The sequence below is a fragment of the Lepidochelys olivacea genome (genome assembly GCF_965140295.1).
Source record: "Lepidochelys olivacea isolate rLepOli2 genome assembly, chromosome: 20".
In the NCBI taxonomy this organism is placed as follows: domain Eukaryota; kingdom Metazoa; phylum Chordata; order Testudines; family Cheloniidae; genus Lepidochelys; species Lepidochelys olivacea.
Window position 1 is genome coordinate 19,727,342 of NC_140430.1, and position 20,635 is coordinate 19,747,976.

The 20,635-nt window shown below is 50.3% G+C and overlaps 1 protein-coding gene across 1 annotated transcript; it reads left to right on the forward strand.

Moving 5' to 3' along the window:
- Nucleotides 1-8,780: 8,780 nt before the first annotated feature.
- LOC311510611 (surfeit locus protein 4-like) lies at nt 8,781-18,767 on the forward strand. Its single transcript, XM_084610410.1, has 6 exons — nt 8,781-8,911; nt 12,763-12,949; nt 15,137-15,213; nt 16,696-16,739; nt 17,261-17,447; nt 18,254-18,767. Exons 1-6 carry the CDS (start codon nt 8,861-8,863, stop codon nt 18,518-18,520), a joined length of 813 nt encoding a protein of 270 aa, XP_084466536.1. The 5' UTR covers nt 8,781-8,860; the 3' UTR covers nt 18,521-18,767.
- The last annotated feature ends 1,868 nt before the right edge of the window (nt 18,768-20,635 follow it).

Sequence of the window (20,635 nt, forward strand, 5' to 3'; positions counted from 1 at the left end):
TTTGTGTGATGAATTAATAAAGAATGCATGAATGTGAAGCAACAATGACTTTATTGCCTCTGCAAGTGGTGATCGAAGGGAGGAGGGGAGGGTGGTTAGCTTACAGGGAAGTAGAGTGAACCAAGGGGCGGGGGGTTTCATCAAGGAGAAACAAACAGAACTTTCACACCGTAGCCTGGCCAGTCATGAAACTGGTTTTCAAAGCTTCTCTGATGCGCACCGAACCTTCCTGTGCTCTTCTAACCACCCTGGTATCTGGCCGTGCGTAACCAGCAGCCAGGCGATTTGCCTCAACCTCCCACCCCACCATAAACGTCTCCCCCTTACTCTCACAGATATTGTGGGGCGCACAGCAAGCAGTAATAACAGTGGGAACATTGGTTTCGCTGAGGTCTAACTGAGTAAGTAAACTGCGCCAGCGCGCTTTTAAACATCCAAATGCACATTCTACCACCATTCCGCACTTGCTCAGCCTGTAGTTGAACAGCTCCTGACTACTGTCCAGGCTGCCTGTATATGGCTTCATGAGCCATGGCATTAAGGGGTAGGCTGGGTCCCCAAGGATAACTATAGGCATTTCAACATCCCCAACGGTTATTTTCTGGTCTGGGAATAAAGTCCCTTCCTGCAGCTTTTGAAATAGACCAGAGTTCCTGAAGATGAGAGCATCATGTACCTTTCCCGGCCATCCCACGTTGATGTTGGTGAAACATCCCTTGTGATCCACCAGTGCTTGCAGCACTATTGAAAAGTACCCCTTGCGGTTTATGTACTCGCCAGCTTGGTGCTCCGGTGCCAAGATAGGGATATGGGTTCCGTCTATGGCCCCACCACAGTTAGGGAATCCCATTGCAGCAAAGCCATCCACTATGACCTGCACATTTCCCAGGGTCACTACCCTTGATATCAGCAGATCTTTGATTGTGTTGGCTACTTGCATCACAGCAGCCCCCACAGTAGATTTGCCCACTCCAAATTGATTCCCGACTGACCGGTAGCTGTCTGGTGTTGCAAGTTTCCACAGGGCTATTGCCACTCACTTCTCAACGGTGAGGGCTGCTCTCATCTTGGTATTATTGCGCCTCAGGGCAGGGGAAAGCAAGTCACAAAGTTCCATGAAAGTGCCCTTATGCATGCGAAAGTTTCGCAGCCACTGGGAATCGTCCCAGACCTGCAACACTATACGGTCACACCAGTTTCTGCTTGTTTCCCAAGCCCAGAATCGGCGTTCCACTGCATGAACCTGCCCCATTAGCACCATGATGCCCACATTGCCAGGGCCCGTGCTTTGAGATAAGTCTGTATCCATGTCCTCATCACTCTCGTCACCTCGTTGACGTTGCCTACTCGCCCGGTTTCGCTTTGCCAGGTTCTGGTGCTGCATATACTGCTGGATAATGCGTGTGGTGTTTAATGTGCTCCTGATTGCCAAAGTGATCTGAGCAGGCTCCATGCTTGCCGTGGTATGGCGTCTGCACAGAAAAAAGGCGCGGAACAATTGTCTGCCGTTGCCCTGACAGAGGGAGGGGCAACTGATGACATAGCTTACAGGACTGGCTTACAGGGAATTAAAATCAACAAAGGGGGTGGCTTTGCGAGAAACTGAATGGCTCCCTCAAGGATAGAACTCAAAATCTCAAGGATAGAACTCAAAACTGGGTTTAGTAGGCCGTTGACTTCATGGAGGGATGGAGGAGAAAATGAATACAAAACAAATCTAGTCTATTTCTTGTTTTGAGCCACTTCATCTATCTTTATACATCTTGCTGGTAGCAGACTGTGTAGTACGACTGCTAGCCATCGTCATCTCCTGGGTGCTCGTCATCTCCTGGGTGCTCGGCAGAAGATGGTGCAGTAGACAAATTGGAGGATTGGGCCAAAAGAAATCTGATGAGGTTCAACAAGGACAAGTGCAGAGCCCTGCACTTAGGACGGAAGAATCCAATGCACCGCTACAGACTAGGGACCGAATGGCTCAGCAGCAGTTCTGCAGAAAAGGACCTAGGGGTTACAGTGGACGAGAAGCTGGATATGAGTCAACAGTGTGCCCTTGTTGCCAAGAAGGCCAATGGCATTTTGGGATGTATAAGTAGGGGCATTGCCAGCAGATCGAGGGACGTGATCGTTCCCCTCTATTCGACACTGGTGAGGCCTCATTTGGAGTACTGTGTCCAGTTTTGGGCCCCACACTACAAGAAGGATGTGGAAAAATTGGAAAGAGTCCAGTGGAGGGCAACAAAAATGATTAGGGGACTGGAACACATAAGTTATGAGGAGAGGCTGAGGGAACTGGGGATGTTTAGTCTACGGAAGAGAAGAATGAGGGGGGATTTGATAGCTGCTTTCAACTTCCTGAAAGGGAGTTCCAAAGAGGATGGCTCTAGACTGTTGTCAGTGATAGCAGATGACAGAACGAGGAGTAATGGTCTCAAGTTGCAGTGGGGGAGATTTAGGTTGGATATTAGGAAAAACTTTTTCACTAGGAGGGTGGTGAAACACTGGAATGCGTTACTTAGAGAGGTGGTGGAATCTCCTTCCTTAGAAGTTTTTAAGGTCAGGCTTGACAAAGCCCTGGCTGGGATGATTTAATTGGGGATCGGTCCTGCTTTGAGCAGGGGGTTGGACTAGATGACCTCCTGAGGTCCCTTCCAACCCTGATATTCTATGATTCTATGACTGCTGGCCATCATCTTCTGCGGGCTGCTGATTAAAAGACAGTGCACTGCCGGTAGGACTCAATTGCCATGAGATGAAACTTAAAAGGGAAATGACCTGGCTGAGTCACTCCCATGCTTGCCCAGGCGCCCCTAACCTCATTGAGGTTGGTTAAAAGAGCACCCAGGACTACATCGACGATGGCTACCAGTCATACTGCACTGTCTGCTGCCAAAAGGCAATAAACTGCTGCTGTGTAGCAATGCAGTTCCACGTGTGCCAGCACCCAGGAGACATACGGTGACGGTTAGCTGAGCGGGCTCCATGCTTGCGGGTGGTATGGCGTCTGCACAGGTAACTCAAGAAAAAAGGTGCATAATGATTGTCTGCCCTTGCTTTCCCGGAAGGAGGGAGGGAAGGGGAGCCTGACGATATGTACCCAGAACCACCTGCGACAATGTTTTAGCCCCATCAGGCACTGGGATTTCTACCCAGAATTCAAATGGGCGGCAGAGACTGCGGGAACTGTGGGATAGCTACCCACAGTGCACACTCCAGAAGTCGACGGTTGCCTCGGTACTGTGAACACACTCCGCCGACTACATGCACTTCGAGCATTTGTGTGGGGACACACACAATCGACTGTATAAAAACGCTTTCTACAGAACCGACTTCTATAAATTCGACCTAATTTCGTAGTGTAGACATACCCCCAGAGCGTCAGAATTAACTTAGAACTAAATGTAAATGCAAAGGAGCTGGGAGTACAGCCAATGGAATGGTCCTCTGCATTTGATGCCACTCGGGTTCTTTGGTCTGTGGCACCACCGTGTGACCAGCAATGAGACTGCGACTGGAAGGAGAGGCAAAGGAGTGCAATTTTAGAAAGTATGGGCCAAATGGAGACCATGGACGTGGCTCCGTTCAGGCGATATCATTGCTTACAGTGTGTTTGAGACAATGCCATTGCTGTTTGAGGCAGGAAACCCTATCATGTCCTGTTCCGGTACAGCATCCCCACCATCACTGCTAGAGGCAGAGCTATCATTTCCAGGTTTTGATGGAACTTTTACCACACCAACACCAAATGCATTGTATAGCAGATGCCATCATTCATAAGAGCATAAGAATGGCCACAGTGAGTCAGACCAATGGTCCATCTAGCCCAGTATCCTGTCTTCCAACAGTGGCCAGAGCCAGATGCTTCAGAGGGAATGAACAGAACAGGGTGATTTATCAAGTGATCTAGCACCAGTCCAGTCCCTACTTCTAGAAGTCAGAGTTTTAGGGACAGCCAGAGCATGCGGTTTCGTTCCTGACCATCTTCACTAATAGCCATTGTTGGATCTATCCTCCATGAACTTATCTAATTCTTTTCTGAACCCAGTTATACTTTTGGCCTTCACAACATCCCCTGGCAATGAGTTCCACAGATTGATTGTGTGTTATGTGAAGAAGTACTTCGGTATGTTTGTTTTAAACCTGATGACTATTAATTTCATTGAGTGACCTCTGGTTGTTGTGTTAGGTGAAGGAGTAAATAACACTTCCTTATTCACTTTCATGATTTTATAGACCTCTATCATATCCCCCCTTAGTCATCTCTTTTCTAAGATGAACAGTCCCAATCTTTTTAATCGATAGGCAGATGAAAGCTGTTCCATACCCGTAATCATTTTTGTTGCTCTTCTCTGTACTTTTTCCAATTCTAATAGTTTTTTTCAGATGGGTTGACTAGAACTGCACACAGTATTCAAGGTTTGGTCATTCCATGGATTTATGCATGACATTATGATATTTGCACCCCTTCTCACTTTCACATCTGTCAGTGAGCGTCACCATTTGCCATTGATCATGATATGGTCAATCTGGTTCTTATCTCTGCCATTTGGAGAACACCATGTCAGCATGTGAATTTCATGATATTCAAATAGGGTTCCGCCGATAACTAGGTCATTCATATTTCAGAAATCAACAAGCCTTTCTCCATTTTCATTCAGAGTGCCACACCCATGTCTTTCCATTGCGCTATCGTTGTTTGTGTTGTCCTTACCGACCTTGGCATTCAGGTCTCCCATGAAGACAGTTCGGTCATGGCGTGGTACTCTCTCTAACTCTGCCTGTCGTGTTCCTAATATTCTGTTCGCTTTTTGACTTCTGCTGCACACTGAACACGTTTTCAGAGAACTATCCACAACGACTCCAAGATCCCTTTCCTGAGTGGTAACAGCTAATTTCCACCCCATAATTTTGTTTGTATAGTTGGGATTATATTTTCCAATATGCATTACTTTGCATTTATCAACACTGAATTTCATCTGCCATTTTCTTGCTCAGTCATCCAGTTTTGTGATAATCCTTTGTAAATCTTAAGAGTCATCTTTGGACTTAACTATCTTGAGTAATTTTGTATCATCTGCAAACTTTGCCACCTCACTGTTTACCTCTTTCCAGATCATTTATGCAGATATGGAACAGCAGTAGTCCCAGTATAGATCTTTTGGGGACTTCACTATTTAACTGTCTCCATTTTGAAAACTGACCATATATTCCTACCGTTTGTTTCCTATCTTTTACCCAGTTACTGATTCATGAGAGAACCTTTCTTCTTATCTCATGACTACCTACTTTGCTTAAGAGCCTTTGGTGAGGGACCTTGTCAAATGCTTTCTGAAAGTCCAAGTACACTATATCCACTGGATCACCCTTGTCCACATTTGTTAACCCCCTCAAAGAATTCTAATAGATTGGTGAGGCATGATTTCTCTTTACAAAAGCTGTGTTGACTCTTCCTCACACATCGTGTTAATTTGTGTGTCTGATAATTCTGTTCTTTACTATAGTTTCAACCAACTTGCCTGGTAAATTAGGCTCACCAGCCTGTAATTGCCAGGACTGCCTCTGGAGCCTTTCTTAAAAATCAGAGTTACATTACCTATCCACCAGGCAACTGGTATAGAGGCTGATTTAAGCGATAGGTTACATATCAGAGTTAGTAGTTCTGCAATTTAATATTTCAGAACTCTTCAGTGAATACAGTACCACTTGGTCCTGATGATTTTTCACTGTTTATCAATTTGTTCCAAAACCTCATTTATTGACACCTCAATCTGGGACAGTTCCTCAGATTTGTCACCTAAAAAGAATGGCTCAGGTGTGGAAATTTCCCTCACATCCTCTGCAGTGAAGACTGATGCAAAGAATCAATTTAGCTTCTCCACAATAGCCTTGTCTTCCTTGAGTGTTCCCAGTCAATATGGGAATAGTTGAAATCTCCCATTATTACTGGGTTTTCTGTTTTTGTAGCCTCTCTAATCTCCCTAAGAATTTCACAATCATCACCATCCTGATCAGGTGGTCAGTAGTACATTTCTAGTGCTATACTCTTATTATTCAAGCATTTAATTTCTACCCATAGAGATTTTGTGGTACTGTTTGATTTATTTAAGATTTTTACTATATTTGACTCGATGCTTTCTTTCACATATACTGCCACTTCCCCCCAAGTGCAACCTATTCTGTCATTCCTATCTATTTTGTACCCTGGCATTCCCGTGTCCCATTGATTATCATCATTCCACCAAGTGTCAGTGATGCCCGTTATATCAATATCATTTACTACCAGGCACTCAAGTTCACCCATCTTAGTAGTTAGACTTCTTGCATTTGTGTACAAGCATTTACAAAATTTGTCAGTATTTAGTTGTCTGCCTTCATGTGAGGTAACAGAATGGGACTCTATTTCATTTGACTGTTTCTCTTCAGTTCCTACCTGTACTTTATCAACATCTATCTGCTCCTCTTTACCAGGATACAGAGCATCCCCTGTCACGCTTACACACGGCGTCATCATATGTGTCAGTTGAGTCATGTTGCCATGGCGCTGTTTGAAGCATTGTTGCCCTGGCTGGGTGCAAGGTGCTGTCGCTGTGGCTGAGCGCGAGGTGCCAGCCCCGTGGTGCCATTTGAAGAACTGATGCCGTGTCTGCTGTGAGATACCGTGGTCTGGTGTGAGGTGCCCTGGCTGGACGTGAGATGATGTGGCTGTGGCTGGGCATGAGGCGGCATCGGCATGGCCAAGTGTGAGGCCCTGTGCATGAGACACCATAGCTGGGTGTGAGGTGCTGTCATTGTGGCTGGCTGTGGGGCACTGTGGCCGTGGCTGGTCATGAGGCGATGTCCCCGTTGCCAGGCATGAGGTGCTGTGGCCGGGTGTGGGGCACCGTGGCCGTGGCCAGGCATGAGGCCCCATGCGTGGGCCGGCAATGGGGAACTGTGGCCGCTCATGAGCTGATTTGGCCTTGGTCGAGTGTGGGGCACTGGGGCTGGTGTGGGGCCATGGCTGCTATTGAGGTAATTTGGCCGTGGCGGGGTGTGGGGTGCCGTAGCGGGGTCGGTGTGGGGCGCCGTGGCGAGGTCGGTGTGGGGCATTGTGGCCAGGTGTGGGGCGCTGGGGCTGGTGTGGGGCCGTGGCCACTATTGAGGTGATTTGGCTGTGGCAGGGTGTGGGACGCCGTGGCTGCTAGTGAGGTGATTTTGCCGTGGCCAGGTGTGGGGCACTGGATGTGGTGTGGGGCCGTGGCGGGGTGTGGGGCGCCATGGCTGGGTGTGGGGCCGTGGCAGGGTGTGGTGGCTGCTAGTGAGGTGATTTGGCCGTGGCGGGGTCGGTGTGGGGCCGTGGCGGGCCGTGGGGCCATGGCAGGGCATGGGGCGCCGTGGCCGGGTGTGGGGCCGTGGCCGCTAGTGAGGTGATTTGGCCATGGCGGGGTCGGTGTGGGGCCCTGGGGCTGGTGTGGGGCGCCGTGGTGGGGTGTGGGGCGCCGTGGCCGCTAGTGAGGTGATTTGGCCGTGGCGGGGTCGGTGTGGGGCCCTGGGGCTGGTGTGGGGCGCCGTGGCGGGGTGTGGGGCGCCGTGGCCGCTAGTGAGGTGATTTGGCCGTGGCGGGGTCGGTGTGGGGCCCTGGGGCTGGTGTGGGGCGCCGTGGCGGGGTGTGGGGCGCCGTGGCCGCTAGTGAGGTGATTTGGCCGTGGCGGGGTCGGTGTGGGGCCCTGGGGCTGGTGTGGGGTGCCGTGGCGGGGTGTGGGGCGCCGTGGCCGCTAGTGAGGTGATTTGGCCGTGGCGGGGTCGGTGTGGGGCCCTGGGGCTGGTGTGGGGTGCCGTGGCGGGGTGTGGGGCCGTGGCCGCTAGTGAGGTGATTTGGCCGTGGCGGGGTCGGTGTGGGGCCGTGGTGGGCCGTGGGGCCATGGCAGGGCATGGGGCGCCGTGGCCGGGTGTGGCGCCGTGGCCGCTAGTGAGGTGATTTGGCCGTGGCGGGGTCGGTGTGGGGCCGTGGCGGGCTGTGGGGGCATGGGGCGCCGTGGCCGGGTGTGGGGCCGTGGCCGCTAGTGAGGTGATTTGGCCGTGGCGGGGTCGGTGTGGGGCCCTGGGGCTGGTGTGGGGCGCCGTGGCGGGGTGTGGGGCGCCGTGGCCGCTAGTGAGATGATTTGGCCGTGGCGGGGTCGGTGTGGGGCCGTGGCGGGCCGTGGGGCCATGGCAGGGCATGGGGCGCCGTGGCGGGGTGTGGGGCCGTGGCCGCTAGTGAGGTGATTTGGCCGTGGCGGGGTCGGTGTGGGGCCGTGGTGGGCCGTGGGGCCATGGCAGGGCATGGGGCGCCGTGGCCGGGTGTGGCGCCGTGGCCGCTAGTGAGGTGATTTGGCCGTGGCGGGGTCGGTGTGGGGCCGTGGCGGGCTGTGGGGGCATGGGGCGCCGTGGCCGGGTGTGGGGCGCCGTGGCCGCTAGTGAGGTGATTTGGCCGTGGCGGGGTCGGTGTGGGGCCGTGGCGGGCCGTGGGGCGCCGTGGCGGGGTGTGGGGCCGTGGCTGTGTCCCGGTTCCAGCTCCCCTCAGTCCCGGACCCTGTGGTGAGCGGGCTCCCCCCTCCCTCACCGCAGCCCTCCGAGGGCGGGAAGGCGGTGATAGCGCTCGGCTCCTCCCCCGGACCCGGCCGCCATGGCTATCGAGGCAACGCCGCTGAAACGAAAGAGCCTGCCTCGGTAGCCATGGCCGAGGCCGCCCACGTGATCCCCCGGGCGTTGGGGGTGGGGGTGGGGGGGAGCCTCCCGGTGACTGGTTGCGCTCTGGCCACGCCCTCTCCCGCCCTAGGCCACGCCCCCTCCGTTCCCCAGTCTCGGCCCCTGAGGAGATAGTGAGGCCGGGCCGGAGCCGACTATGGCGCCCAGTGGAGACTTGATGGGGGCTGCTGAGGACCTGGCCGACCAGGTGAGGGGGAGAGGTGTCCAGGCTGGGGGCGGCTCCTCCTGGAGGAACGGGAGCTGGGACAGACCTGCCCCCTCCCATCCGGGAATGGTTTGGTCCATCCCAGCGTGGGAGCCATTGAGGGGGTGGGAGATACCATCTCCCCCAAGGATAGTGAGGGGTGGGACGTACCACCTGCTCCTCTTACCATGAAGGGGGTGGGTATGGAGAAGGCAGGGAGTGGGGAGGATCTACCATCTACCCCTGGGGAAGGGGCTGTACCACCTACTGCCCCCATAGAGAAGTAATGGGGGACGTACCACTATGGGGAGGGTATTGGGGGAACCTGTCAAAGATGGGGGGGGAGGAGGATATACCACCTGCTTTTCCTCCTCCTTCCCCGGGGGGAGGGCGGAATGTACCAATTGTTGCTTCTTTCTTCCCCCCAAGCGTGGGGCCTTCTGTGGAGAAGGGATGGGGTGCCAACCACTCTTCCTGCCCGCCCCCATTGGGGAGCCTGTAGGAGGAGGGGGCATGTACCACCTGTTTCTCCTTCTGCTTGGGGGGAGGCGTGTACCACCTTCCCCCCCCCCACACACACACTAGGAAGAGTGGGGGGAAAGGCTGTGCCATGTGTCTCCCCTCTTCTCCGCCCCCCCCCATTGGGGGTGGTATTGAGAAGGAAGGGGACCCACATCTTCTGGTTTGCAGTGGGGTACGGCGTACAGGGCACCCAGCCTGGGGTTTGCAAGGCTACTATTTGTAGTACTGGGGAAGGCAGGTCTAGGCCCACCCGTATCTAAATCTCCCCCCCCCCCCGTCCTCCTTCAGCTCGGGGGTGGGGGAGGAACCACTAAGCCCAGCACACAATTGATTTCTGGTGACAAAAAATGAAAAAACGAGTGGGAGTGAGGTCAAAGGTAAAATCAAGAATCTGGGGAGGAAGGGGACAAAGAGCACAGAACCCCTGACAGTGCCCAGCACGCCTCACACATGTCTAGTAAGTGAGGCTGGTGCAGCTTGGGATGCTCTGTTGACTTGAATTGGCATTTCTTTTTGTGCCTTGAACCATGAAGTAATGAATCTGATGGGATTAAAATTTCTGCTCTCCTGACTATTTCCAGTTGATCTTAATTCCCTCAAAATAAACAAACCCAATGACAGAACAGGGGAATTCATTGTCCTGAGCACTGTGTGCAAGGGGTCAGTTATACTGGGAGAGGGAATCTTCACGACAATAGTTCAGTCCCATTCCACACCAATAGTAATCCAGCATTACCTCGTGATAATCAGACTTCACTAACTGATTAGTGAATTGAACCTCACAGCCCATGAAAGGTAGGTGTTATCCCTGTGTTGCAAATGGGGAAACCGTAGCACAGATCGGGGAAATGACTTACCTGTGGTTATACAGTGAATCAGTGGCGGACCTGGGAGTTCTGACTTCATCTCAGCCTACACAGACTGCAGAATATCTTCATAGCACTCATGAGTCTCAACTAAACTCCTACTAGGACTTGCACAATTGCTGTCAGTCTTGCAGTTGGCTCTCTTGCCAGAGGTAAAAAAAGTCCATATTTAGATGGGGATTTAAAGGTATGATGTCAGCACATGCTAACCTGTTTAAAAGATCTAGGGTAGGCAATGAAAGCTGCCTTCAACACGTGCTAAAGTGGTCAAGTTACAGTCTTGGCTAAGTTGTGTTAGACTTTTAAAATGTGTGTTAGTTAATATCACACCTTCAAGCCTCCTCTCAGAGAATGGTATTTGGCTTATCCCTAGAAGGAGTCTCTCCAGCTCAGGTATGCTGGCAGGGGTTGCATGTGTTTGTGAAGTTTGCCTCACTATTTCCCATTTTGTATCCATCCTGGGGATAAGTAGCTCATTTTCCAGAGCTGTCAATGTGGCACCTTGATTTGATCCTAGGGCAAAGGGGTTTGGGACTCTAATTTGTGTTATTGCTCAGTCTCAGTTGAGGACACAACAAACTCCAGTTAACGCTTGAGCTGAGTCTGAGCATGTGCTTTACAGGATGTCTTTTGGTGTCTCTGTTGTGCAGTAGGCATCAGTGCACAAAGCCTGAAAACATCTTGACATGATTGTGTTTAAAATGGATATTGGGAATAGTTAGGGGGATTTAGGGCTTGTATTCCAAGTACACAGTACATTGCTTACAATTGTAAATTGAGCCCCATGCATTTTACTTTCTTGAACCAAACCTTAAAACTCAGGCAGTTGTCCAGTCTGAATGGGTATTAGAGATCCCAAGGTCTGACTTGTGCAGGGTTCCTGAGCGAAAATTCCCCCTTCCCAGTTCTCAGCTTGCTTGTGCACTACCTGCTGCCATCCTTCCCAGATGTGGCTGCTTCCCTCTGGTGTTCTGTGGAGCCCTGTTACGCATGTAGATCAGGACGATATGAAATTCATTCAGATAAATAGAGCCCTGCAAATCTGCGGATATCTGCTTATATCCATGGACCGTGTTTGCGGACGCGGATACAAATTTTATATTTGCGCTGGGCTCTATTAATTAAACAGGGGTTTTGGTATGAGCACACTTAACTGATGGACCCTGGAGCAGTGCTTCTCAAGCTATCTGATGTGAGGGACCGGCAATTTTTTTTTTCAAATGTGCGCGCAAACTGGCAGCTGATGGCTCGTGGACCGGCACCGGTCCGCGGTCCACCACTTTGAGTAGCACTGTCTTAGAGAATGTAACCCAGTTTCAGACAACAGGGATTTGGGGATTAAACTGATTTCTACTCAACTGATTGCTCAAATCTGACAGATGGGGGCCATAAAGCTATGTAGCCAGCTAGTTGCTTTGGGATCCTTCAGGATAGGAAGGCATTATAGAAATGTAAGTAGTGGATAAAGGATTTGAGGTAGTCCCATAAATCCTAAAGTCAGAAGGGACCATTAGAGCATCTAGTCTGACCTTCTGTATATTGCAGACCATAGAATTTCACTCAGTTACCCCTATACTGAGCCCAATAACTTGACTTTTTTGCAACCCCTTTATTCTGCTTTTTCCTCAGCATTGTGTTCTGGCACGTGGATCTAGTGAGTTTTCTTTAAAAAGAACAGGAGTACTTGTGGCTAACAAATTGTACTCCTGTTCTTTTTGCAGATACAGACTAACATGGCTGCTACTCTGAAACCTGAGTTTTCTTTGGCACTGTCCTCTCTCACACTAGAAGTATGTCTAGATTAAAGTTAAATTGAGCTCCTTAGAAAGCACATGTGGTGTCCTGTGTTATCCACACAGACACTTTTAAATCCTGCAACTAAGCAGTCTCCTCCCCTGCTTCAGAGAATCTCTACTGTGTGGGTCTACAGAATTAATGCACAGCATAGAGCTGTGTGAATTACCTGCTCTTCAAAGTAGCTTCCTGCAGCAGTCCTACCGCTTCAAAGGTGTCCTGATATGTTTTTCCAGAGAGTTTAAACTGGGAGTTGGGACTCTTGGGACCTACTCCCAGTTTTGGAAGGAGAGTGTATTCTAGTGGGCAGAGCAGAGGACTGGGAGTCTGGACTCGTGGGTTCTATTCCTGGCTCTGGAAAGGCATGTGGAGTGGTCGGAGCAGGGGCTGGGAGCTGCTGACTCGTACAACCTTAGAAAAGTCAAGTTGCGGCTCTCACCTCAGTTTCCGCATCTTTAATATGGGGCTAATACCTGCCTCCCAGAGGTGAAGGAAAGATTTATTAATGGACGTGTGCAAGACGCCCTGAGAGTCTCCTCTGAGCAAAGTATTATCGTTTTTGGAGCTGGGTCACCTAGCAACTTGTTGCTTCAGCTGCTGTGGGCCATTGTTTTCTGACTCTCTAATGCTGCCTTTTGTTCTTCCTCCTCTGGCCATATCTTCCCCCTCCAGTTCTTACGGGTGACGAAGCGCTACCTACCTCACCTGGCTCACCTCTGTCTGATCAGCACTTTCCTTGAGGATGGGATACGGATGTGGTTTCAATGGAACGAGCAGCGGGATTACATCCATATGTCATGGGGGAGCGGCATCATCTTGGCCACGCTATTCGTGTTAATCAACATGTCTGGACAGCTGGGTAAGAGCCCTCCCACCTCAGCAACGCTTCTGAGCTGCTGTTTGGGAGGGAGCCTGGGTACAAAATCATAGAAGGGACCTCGAGAGTTCATCTAGTCCAGACCCCCTCCATGCTGAGGCAGGGCCAAGTAACCTAGGCCACCCCAGTGATGGATTCCACAACCTACCTTGATCAGTCGCTCCAGTGTTTAACTATCCTTAGAGTTAGAAAGTTTTTCCTAATATTTTACCCTAATCTCCCTTGCTGCAAATTAAGCTGATGGAGAACAATTAATCACTATCCTCTTTGGCAACCTTTTACATATTTGCAGACTGTTATCCGCTCCCCCCTCAGCCTTCCCTTCTCTGATCTAACCTTGCCCAGTTTTTTTAACCTTTCTTAGTAGGTCATGTTTCTAAACCTTTTACCATTTTCGTTAATCTCCTCTGGAATCTCGAATTTGTCCACATCTTTCTTAAAGTGTAGTGCCCAAAAATGGACAGAGTACTCCAGCTGAGCCCTCATCAGTGCCAACTTGAATGGAATAATTACCTCCCATTCGGGCTGTCAAGTGATTCAAAACATTAATCTTGATTAATCACGATGTTAAACAATAATAGAATACTATTTATATAAATATTTTTGGATGTATTCCACATTTTCAAATATATTTATTTAAATTACAACACAGAATACAAAGTGTACAGTGCTCACTTTATAGTATTATTTTTTATTATAAATATTTACACTGTATTTTTCAATTCACTTAATTCAAGTACTGTAGAGCAATCTCTTTATCATGAAAGTTGAACTTACAAATGTAGAATTATGACCAAAAATAACTGCATTCAAAAGTAAAACAATGTAAAACTTTAGAGCCTACAAGTCCACTCAGTCCTACTTCTTGTTTAGCCAATTGCTCAGATAAATAAGTTTTACATTTGCAGGAGATAATGCTACCTTGCAATGTCAGCTACAAAAGTGCCAAGCGAACATCTGTTCTCACTTTCAGGTGATGTTGTAAATAAGAAGCAGGCAGCATTATCTCTCGTAAATGTAAACAAACTTGTTTCTCTTAGCGATTGCCTGAACAAAAAGTAGGACTGAGTGGACTTGTAGGCTCTAAAGTTTTACATTGTTATTCTTGAGTGCAGTTATGTAACAAAAAATCTACATTTGTAAATTGCACTTCACGATAAAGAGATTTCACCTCATACAAGTACCATTGTGCATTGAAAAGCAATTTCTTTTATCATTTTTACAGTGCAAATATTTGTAATAAAAATACTATAAAGTGAGCACTGTGCACTTTGTATTCTGTGTTGTAATTGAAATCAATATATTTGAAAATGTAGAAAAACATGCAACATATTGAAAACCTTTTAATTGGTATTCTGTTGTTTAACAGTGTGATTGAAACTGCGATTAATTTTTTTAGTTAATCGCGTGAGTTAGCTGCGATTAATCGACAGCCCTACCTCCCATGTCTAACGTATGATGCTGCTGTTAACACATCCCAGAATATTTGCTTTTTTCACACCAGCATCACACAGTTGACCCGTAGTTAATTTGTGATCCACTATAACCCCCAGATCCTCTTCTGCAGTACTGCTGCCTAGCCAGTTATTCCCCATTTTGTGCTTCTGCATTTGGTTTGTACATAGGTGACTTTTCCACCCCTCCCCGGCCTCTCCCCAGCTCTGCAAATGCTGAGCATCGCACAGAGGCAGTATTTCACTGCAGAAGCTGGAATCCTTGAAATAACAACTCTCTTCCTGTCTCTGGCACCTTCCACACTGGGATCTCATAGTGTTAAACTTCATGTGCCCCAGGGTGGTATATCCCTCTTATGCAGATGAGGAAACTGAGGCACAGAACACAGAAATGACTTTTCCATGGTCACGTAGTGAGTCAGGGGCAGAGTCTGGAGTAGAGCGTAGATCTCCTGTGATCTTCCACCATCCCTCTGGAAAAAGACCTCTAAGGTCATCTAGTCAAGTGTCCCTCTGAGGTTGTTCTGTGGAGAAGCTCCTCTTCTAATTCTGATAAGACTCATGTGGCTGTCTTCCCTGACTGTGCTACGCTGGTGGTAAAATGCTCCAAACTCCTTCAGAGAGAAGACCTGAGTATTGAAAGGGCCACCTGTGTTTTGTTCACCTGCTTTGGCTCTGGTGCTGATTTTTTGCATTCTCTGTGTCTCTGTTGCAGTTGGGTGCGTTCTAGTCCTGGCCAGGAAGTTTGTTCCTTATGCTTGTTTTGGCCTGTTTGGGATTATCTTAATGCAGGTGAGTGGGAGATGGGCTCTCTTCAAGACACTGCTCCAGACAGGAGTGCTGGATGCCATGGTTAGCAAAGATTCCCCCAGCTGCTTGGTGGATTGATAGTAGTGGGTGCTGGTGGCCAGTGGCTGTGGAATGATATGAGCTGTAGAGCCCTAAAAGCTAGAGAATGGAAAAGACTAATGACCTCTTACTATTATTAGGGTTTGTCTACATGGGGAGTTAATCAGGAACAGCTATTCAAGAGTACGGGTGAATTCTAATTCTAAAGTGGATTAAGCTAATTCAGAATAAAGCACTTCAATTCCGAAACAAAAGCGTCCACACGTGGAGTTAATCAAGAAAAGTGAATCTGCTTTAAATTCACACCCTCCCTTACTCGGGATTAATGTTCATATGTTGACAATCCCTTAGTCTGTGTCTTGCCTGGGGCAGGATTGTGCCCTTCGCTCTATTCTCTAAAGTTTTTTCTAGTTGAATATGTAAATGTCACAAGCACCCAGGGCTTCTATCCCTTCCCTGGGAGAGACTACAGCACAGCCTAATACATCTCACTGTCTGGAAATGTCCTGCTGTTCAGCCTAAATGTTCCCCTTCCTTACTTTCGTTCCTCCTGATCACCCGCAGTTCTGTTAAACTAAATTTCTCACCTGTCAGGGTGTCCTGCCCCCTTCAACTCTATTTGTAAATCATTATGTCCATCTACATCTTAATCATTGCTAGGCCACAGTTAGCTCTCTTAAAGATGGTGCGGTGGGTGGAGCGCTAGCATGAGACTTGAGAGAGACCCCGGTTCAATTCCCTGCTGTACCATAGACACCCTGTGTGTTCTTGGGCACAGGCGCTGACTCCGTGGGTGCTCCAGGGCTGCAGCACCCACGAAAAAAATTAGTGGATGCCCAGCGCCCACCGGTGGCCCCACCAGGCAGCGCCTCCCCCACACCCCAGTGGCAGGGCCTGCTGGCAGGCGGGAGGCAATCAGCTGCTCTCCATTCCCCTCCAGCGCCTGCCGCAGATCAGCTATTCAGCCTTGTGCAGGAGGTGCTGGGGAGTGAGGGGGCGGAGTGTGGGCGGGGTAGAGCAAGGTCAGGGCGTGCTTGGGGGAGGGGATGGGGGTGGGAAGAGGTGGGGTGGGGGCCTGGGGTGGAGTGGGGGTTGAGCCCCCCCCCAGGGAAATTAGGAAGTCGGCACCTGTGCTCTTGGGAACCAAAGCCCAGGGAGAGACTTAAATGATTTGCCATCCGCACAGTGGGGATAGTAGCCCTGCCCTGCCTCACAGGATAAATATGCTGAGGACTCTGTGGTGCTCGCCATTGACTTGCTGCGGGGTCTCTCTGTGCTTCAGTTTCCTGCTCTGTAACGTGAAATTGAAACTGACTCCTCTTCCATGGGGCTTAACTTTAGAACAACTCCTTGAGATCATCTGGTGCAACCAGCTGAACCTATTACCTGGCCACAGGGTTTAAACTGGTGGTTTCTGTTTTGCAGACAGTCGCTTACAGTATTTTATGGGATCTCAAATTCCTGATGAGGTGAGTTTCAGCTGATGAATGGAATTGGTGCTACTTAGCCGCAAAGAAATGAGGGCAAGGCCTGGCTCCTAAAGGCAATCCCTGACTCCAGCGATTAGAACAGGAAAAATGGAGGAGAAGACTCCTGGGTGCTTAACCTCTCTCTGTCACTGACTTCCTATTTGACCTTAGCCAAGTCACTGCCACTCTGTGCCTCAGTTTCCCCACTTGTCAGTCCTTTCTGGTAGGGTTCAGGTTTCACTAATGAACCCAAGTGCAATGTGATTCCAGGATGGTAAGGGCTAGAGGCGAGAAATGTGGCTTGGTGGGGGCTTGTGTAACCCACTGGTGAGTGTGTGCTATAGGTCCCCCGCTGTGCCCAATCCACAGGGGATACGAGTCTGTTACAGCCCCAGCTAGGGAGACTGGGCTCTTGCTTTTAAGCTGGAGGTCCCCAGTTCCATACCTGGCATGGCAGCCATCACATGTTAGAAGACAGTAGCTCCGTCATCCGTTGATCCGTTTGCTTCCCCCTGCTGCAGGAACCTTGCCCTAGGAGGTGGGCTGCTGCTGCTACTGGCAGAGTCCCGCTCTGAAGGGAAGTCCATGTTCGCCGGCGTCCCCACCGTGGACGACATCTCACCGCGACAGTACATGCAGCTGGGGGGCAGGCTCCTGCTTGTGCTCATGTTCATGACACTACTGCACTTTGAACTCAGTGCTTTCACCGTAAGTGACCTTTGACACTCCCTGTCACCTTATCCTGGGTCCCTCTCTGTTACAGGCAGCCCATCCAGCAGTGGTGCTGGACACTGCCCTAGCCCAGAAGCAAAGGGATTGCCACCTCCCTCCATGGTTAAGCCTGTGATGTCCTCCCCTTTCACTTCAGGGGCCCTTCGTGCTGTTGGATTCTCCCCTGTAACCCACACACAGCAGCAGTGTAGGCAGGCGAGTTGGCTGCTCCGTGTTGCAGGTTCCATGCCCTGTTTGGCATGTGTGTGGGAAGGAAAGCGGGGAGGTTACTCCACTGCTGGTCAGTCGGGGGGAGAGTGAGCAGAGGCCTCAGACCTCCTGACCCACCTGACCCTGCCTTGAGCTAGTGCAGTGGGCTGGATAACGTGGTCTTGCATTTTTGCTGCTTCCGCATTCCAGTCCAAACCACCTTCTTCACTTTCCAAGCCCTCCACATGCAGCCAGCTCCTCTGCCCTGGAGAGTCTAACAAGCAAGACCCAAAAAAGGGGGAGAATAGGCCAGGTATGGGAGGCTGCGGAGAGATGGGTGCGGTGACCAATGTAGGGAGAATCCCTAGGAGGAGCTGGGCATGAAGGAAGATGGAACTGAGATGATGATCTTGGGGTTATTCTCAGTTCTGGGGAGAAGTGTTGGTCTAGCCCTGAGCAGGGAACTGAGAGCCAGGACACCTGAGTTCTATTCCTGGCTCCGCCACTGACTTGCTGTTTGTGAAGTGCTTTCAGCTCCTGGCATAAAAGAGCTGTGCAGGTACTCGCGTCTCCTGATATTTCCCCCATCCCAGATCTTCCAGGACATCTTTGGCATGGCGTTGATCATCTTAGTGGCCATTGGCTTCAAGACCAAGCTGGCCGCCCTTACCCTGGTCATCTGGCTCTTCGTAATCAATCTGGTACAGAATGCGTTCTGGAACATCCCCACCTACAGGCCTCTCCACGACTTCCTAAAGTATGACTTTTTCCAGACCATGTCGGTAATAGGGGGCCTGCTGCTGGTGGTGGCGCTGGGCCCGGGAGGAGTGTCAATGGATGAGCACAAAAAGAAGTGGTGAAGACAGGAGGAGACTGAAGAACAGGGAGGAGGCTTGGGGCAGACGGGGTGGGGGTGAGGGGGGAATCTTTCATTACAACTTTTTTAAACTTAGTCCCATTTGTATATTATTTTTTCCTCCCCCATTCTGTTCTCTGGAGGTTTATCATTGTTCACTGTTGCCTTATCAGGATAGAAGAGTCTTTTTCTTCCTATCTGGTTGGACACATGTGTAAATTAAAATATATATTCTATTCTACGGCCCTTGAGCCTTGTGTGCTGGTCCGTCCCTTAAGGCCTGACTTCGTAATGAGCCCCTCTGCTATCCTGAGTTTGGATCATTATAAAGGGCCCCTTTTGGAATGTATCAAGAAGGCCCAAAAGGTTTACTGTCCTCTGACCTCGCAGTCTCCTTGTTGGTGGGTCAGCAGAGCCTTGCTGAGCCCCAGAATAAAGACATGGCCGTGAGCACAGTTTAACGGAAGAACTGAAAGAGGGAAGAGAGGCAGCTACCTTCCTGCTGCTGGTACAAACAGCTTCCTTCTCTCCCTGAGCCAGGAGGCACACACCTTTCAGAGTTACTTCCTGAGATGGGCGCATTCTGTAGGGGCTGTCTGGCTGTGCCAGACACATGCACCCGGCCAGCTCAGTAATTCTGTCACAGTCTTACACCGTAAATATTGGAAACATCAAGGCTTGCCTTCCCTGGCTTTGCTGGGGGACTCCTTGGAGGTTTGAAAGGCAGATGATGAACTTTTGCAAACCTTAACTGAAGGATGCTGCAGTGTTGACTCTTTAACACTGAGATCTTTTCTCCCAATATATGTGGGTGTTTGAGTTAAATAGGTATTCAGCAACCCCCAAAAGACAGTGTTTTAAACGACTGATCAGCTATTTATACTTCAGTATCTGCAGTGTTATTCTGCCAGTTCTCCAGTTGTCCATAAAGCCCTCTGGGGCAGATGTGGCCTGACTTTTTAATGTAAAAAGCAGAAATACCCCCCATCTTATCTGTCTTCCAAATCACAGTTCCAGGCTTTCTTTACATGGAAGCACAAGTCACAATTTTTGTTTCCCTGGGAGGTGCGGAGGGGGGCGGGTGGCAGGTCACCATTAATAACATTGCAAAGGGTGATGTCACTTTAACAATACACAACTTCAATTGCAAACCCTGCAGCCTCCTCAGTGGATGTTTGGATTAAGGCTTGGGTCGTTTGACCCTTTCTTCGGGGCTGTCTGTTTTGAAGGAAGGCAGTGTCTCCTGGAATGAGCATCGTGACCAAGGGGGTATCTGTGCCTTATTTCCAGTTATGCCATCAGTGGGAAAGCTGCTACGTCTGGAGCCAGATCCCAACTGCAAATCGGTGGGGGTGGGAAGGCTATTTTGAGTGGCAGCTTGGCCTCAAGGTTACGCGGCATCGGCACTAGACTATAACAAGCAACTGTAAGCAAAGGTGAACGAAAGTGAGCTGGGCTGGGGGCGGTCAGGTGCTCTGGCTGTGTGATCCTGAGGGTAGAAGAAGGAGATGCAGGTAGGCAGTTTGCTGTCTCTGTATGGCTCAAAGTTCTTCTTCTGCTGTCTGAGGTGTGTGTGCACGTATCTGCTAGGAGAATCAGAAATACAGGACTGGAAGGTACCTCGAGAGGTCATCTAGTCCAGCTCCCTGAGGGGGGACCAAATAAACCTCTAGAGCAGTGGCCCTCAAACTAGGGGTGCGGCTTGTGCAGGGAAAGCCCCTGGCGGGCCGGGCCGGTTTGTTTACCTGTCAGGTCCGCAGGTTTGGGTGATCACGGCTCCCACTGGCCGCAGTTCGTCGCACCAGGCCAATGGGGGCTGCGGGAAGCGGCAGCCAGCACATCCCTCGGCCTGCGCCGCTTCCCGCAGCCCCCATTGGCCTGGAGCAGCGAACCACGGCCAGTGGGAGCCGCGATCGGCCAAACCTGCGGACGTGGCAGGTAAACAAACTGGCCCGGCCCGCCAGGGGCTTTCCCTGAACAAGCGGCACCCCTAGTTTGAGGACCACTGCTCTAGACCATCCCTGACAGGTGGCGTTTGTTTAACCTGTTCTTAAAATCCTCCAGTGATGGGCATTCCTCAACCTCCCTTGGAAGCCTGTTCCAGTGCTTAAATGTTCTT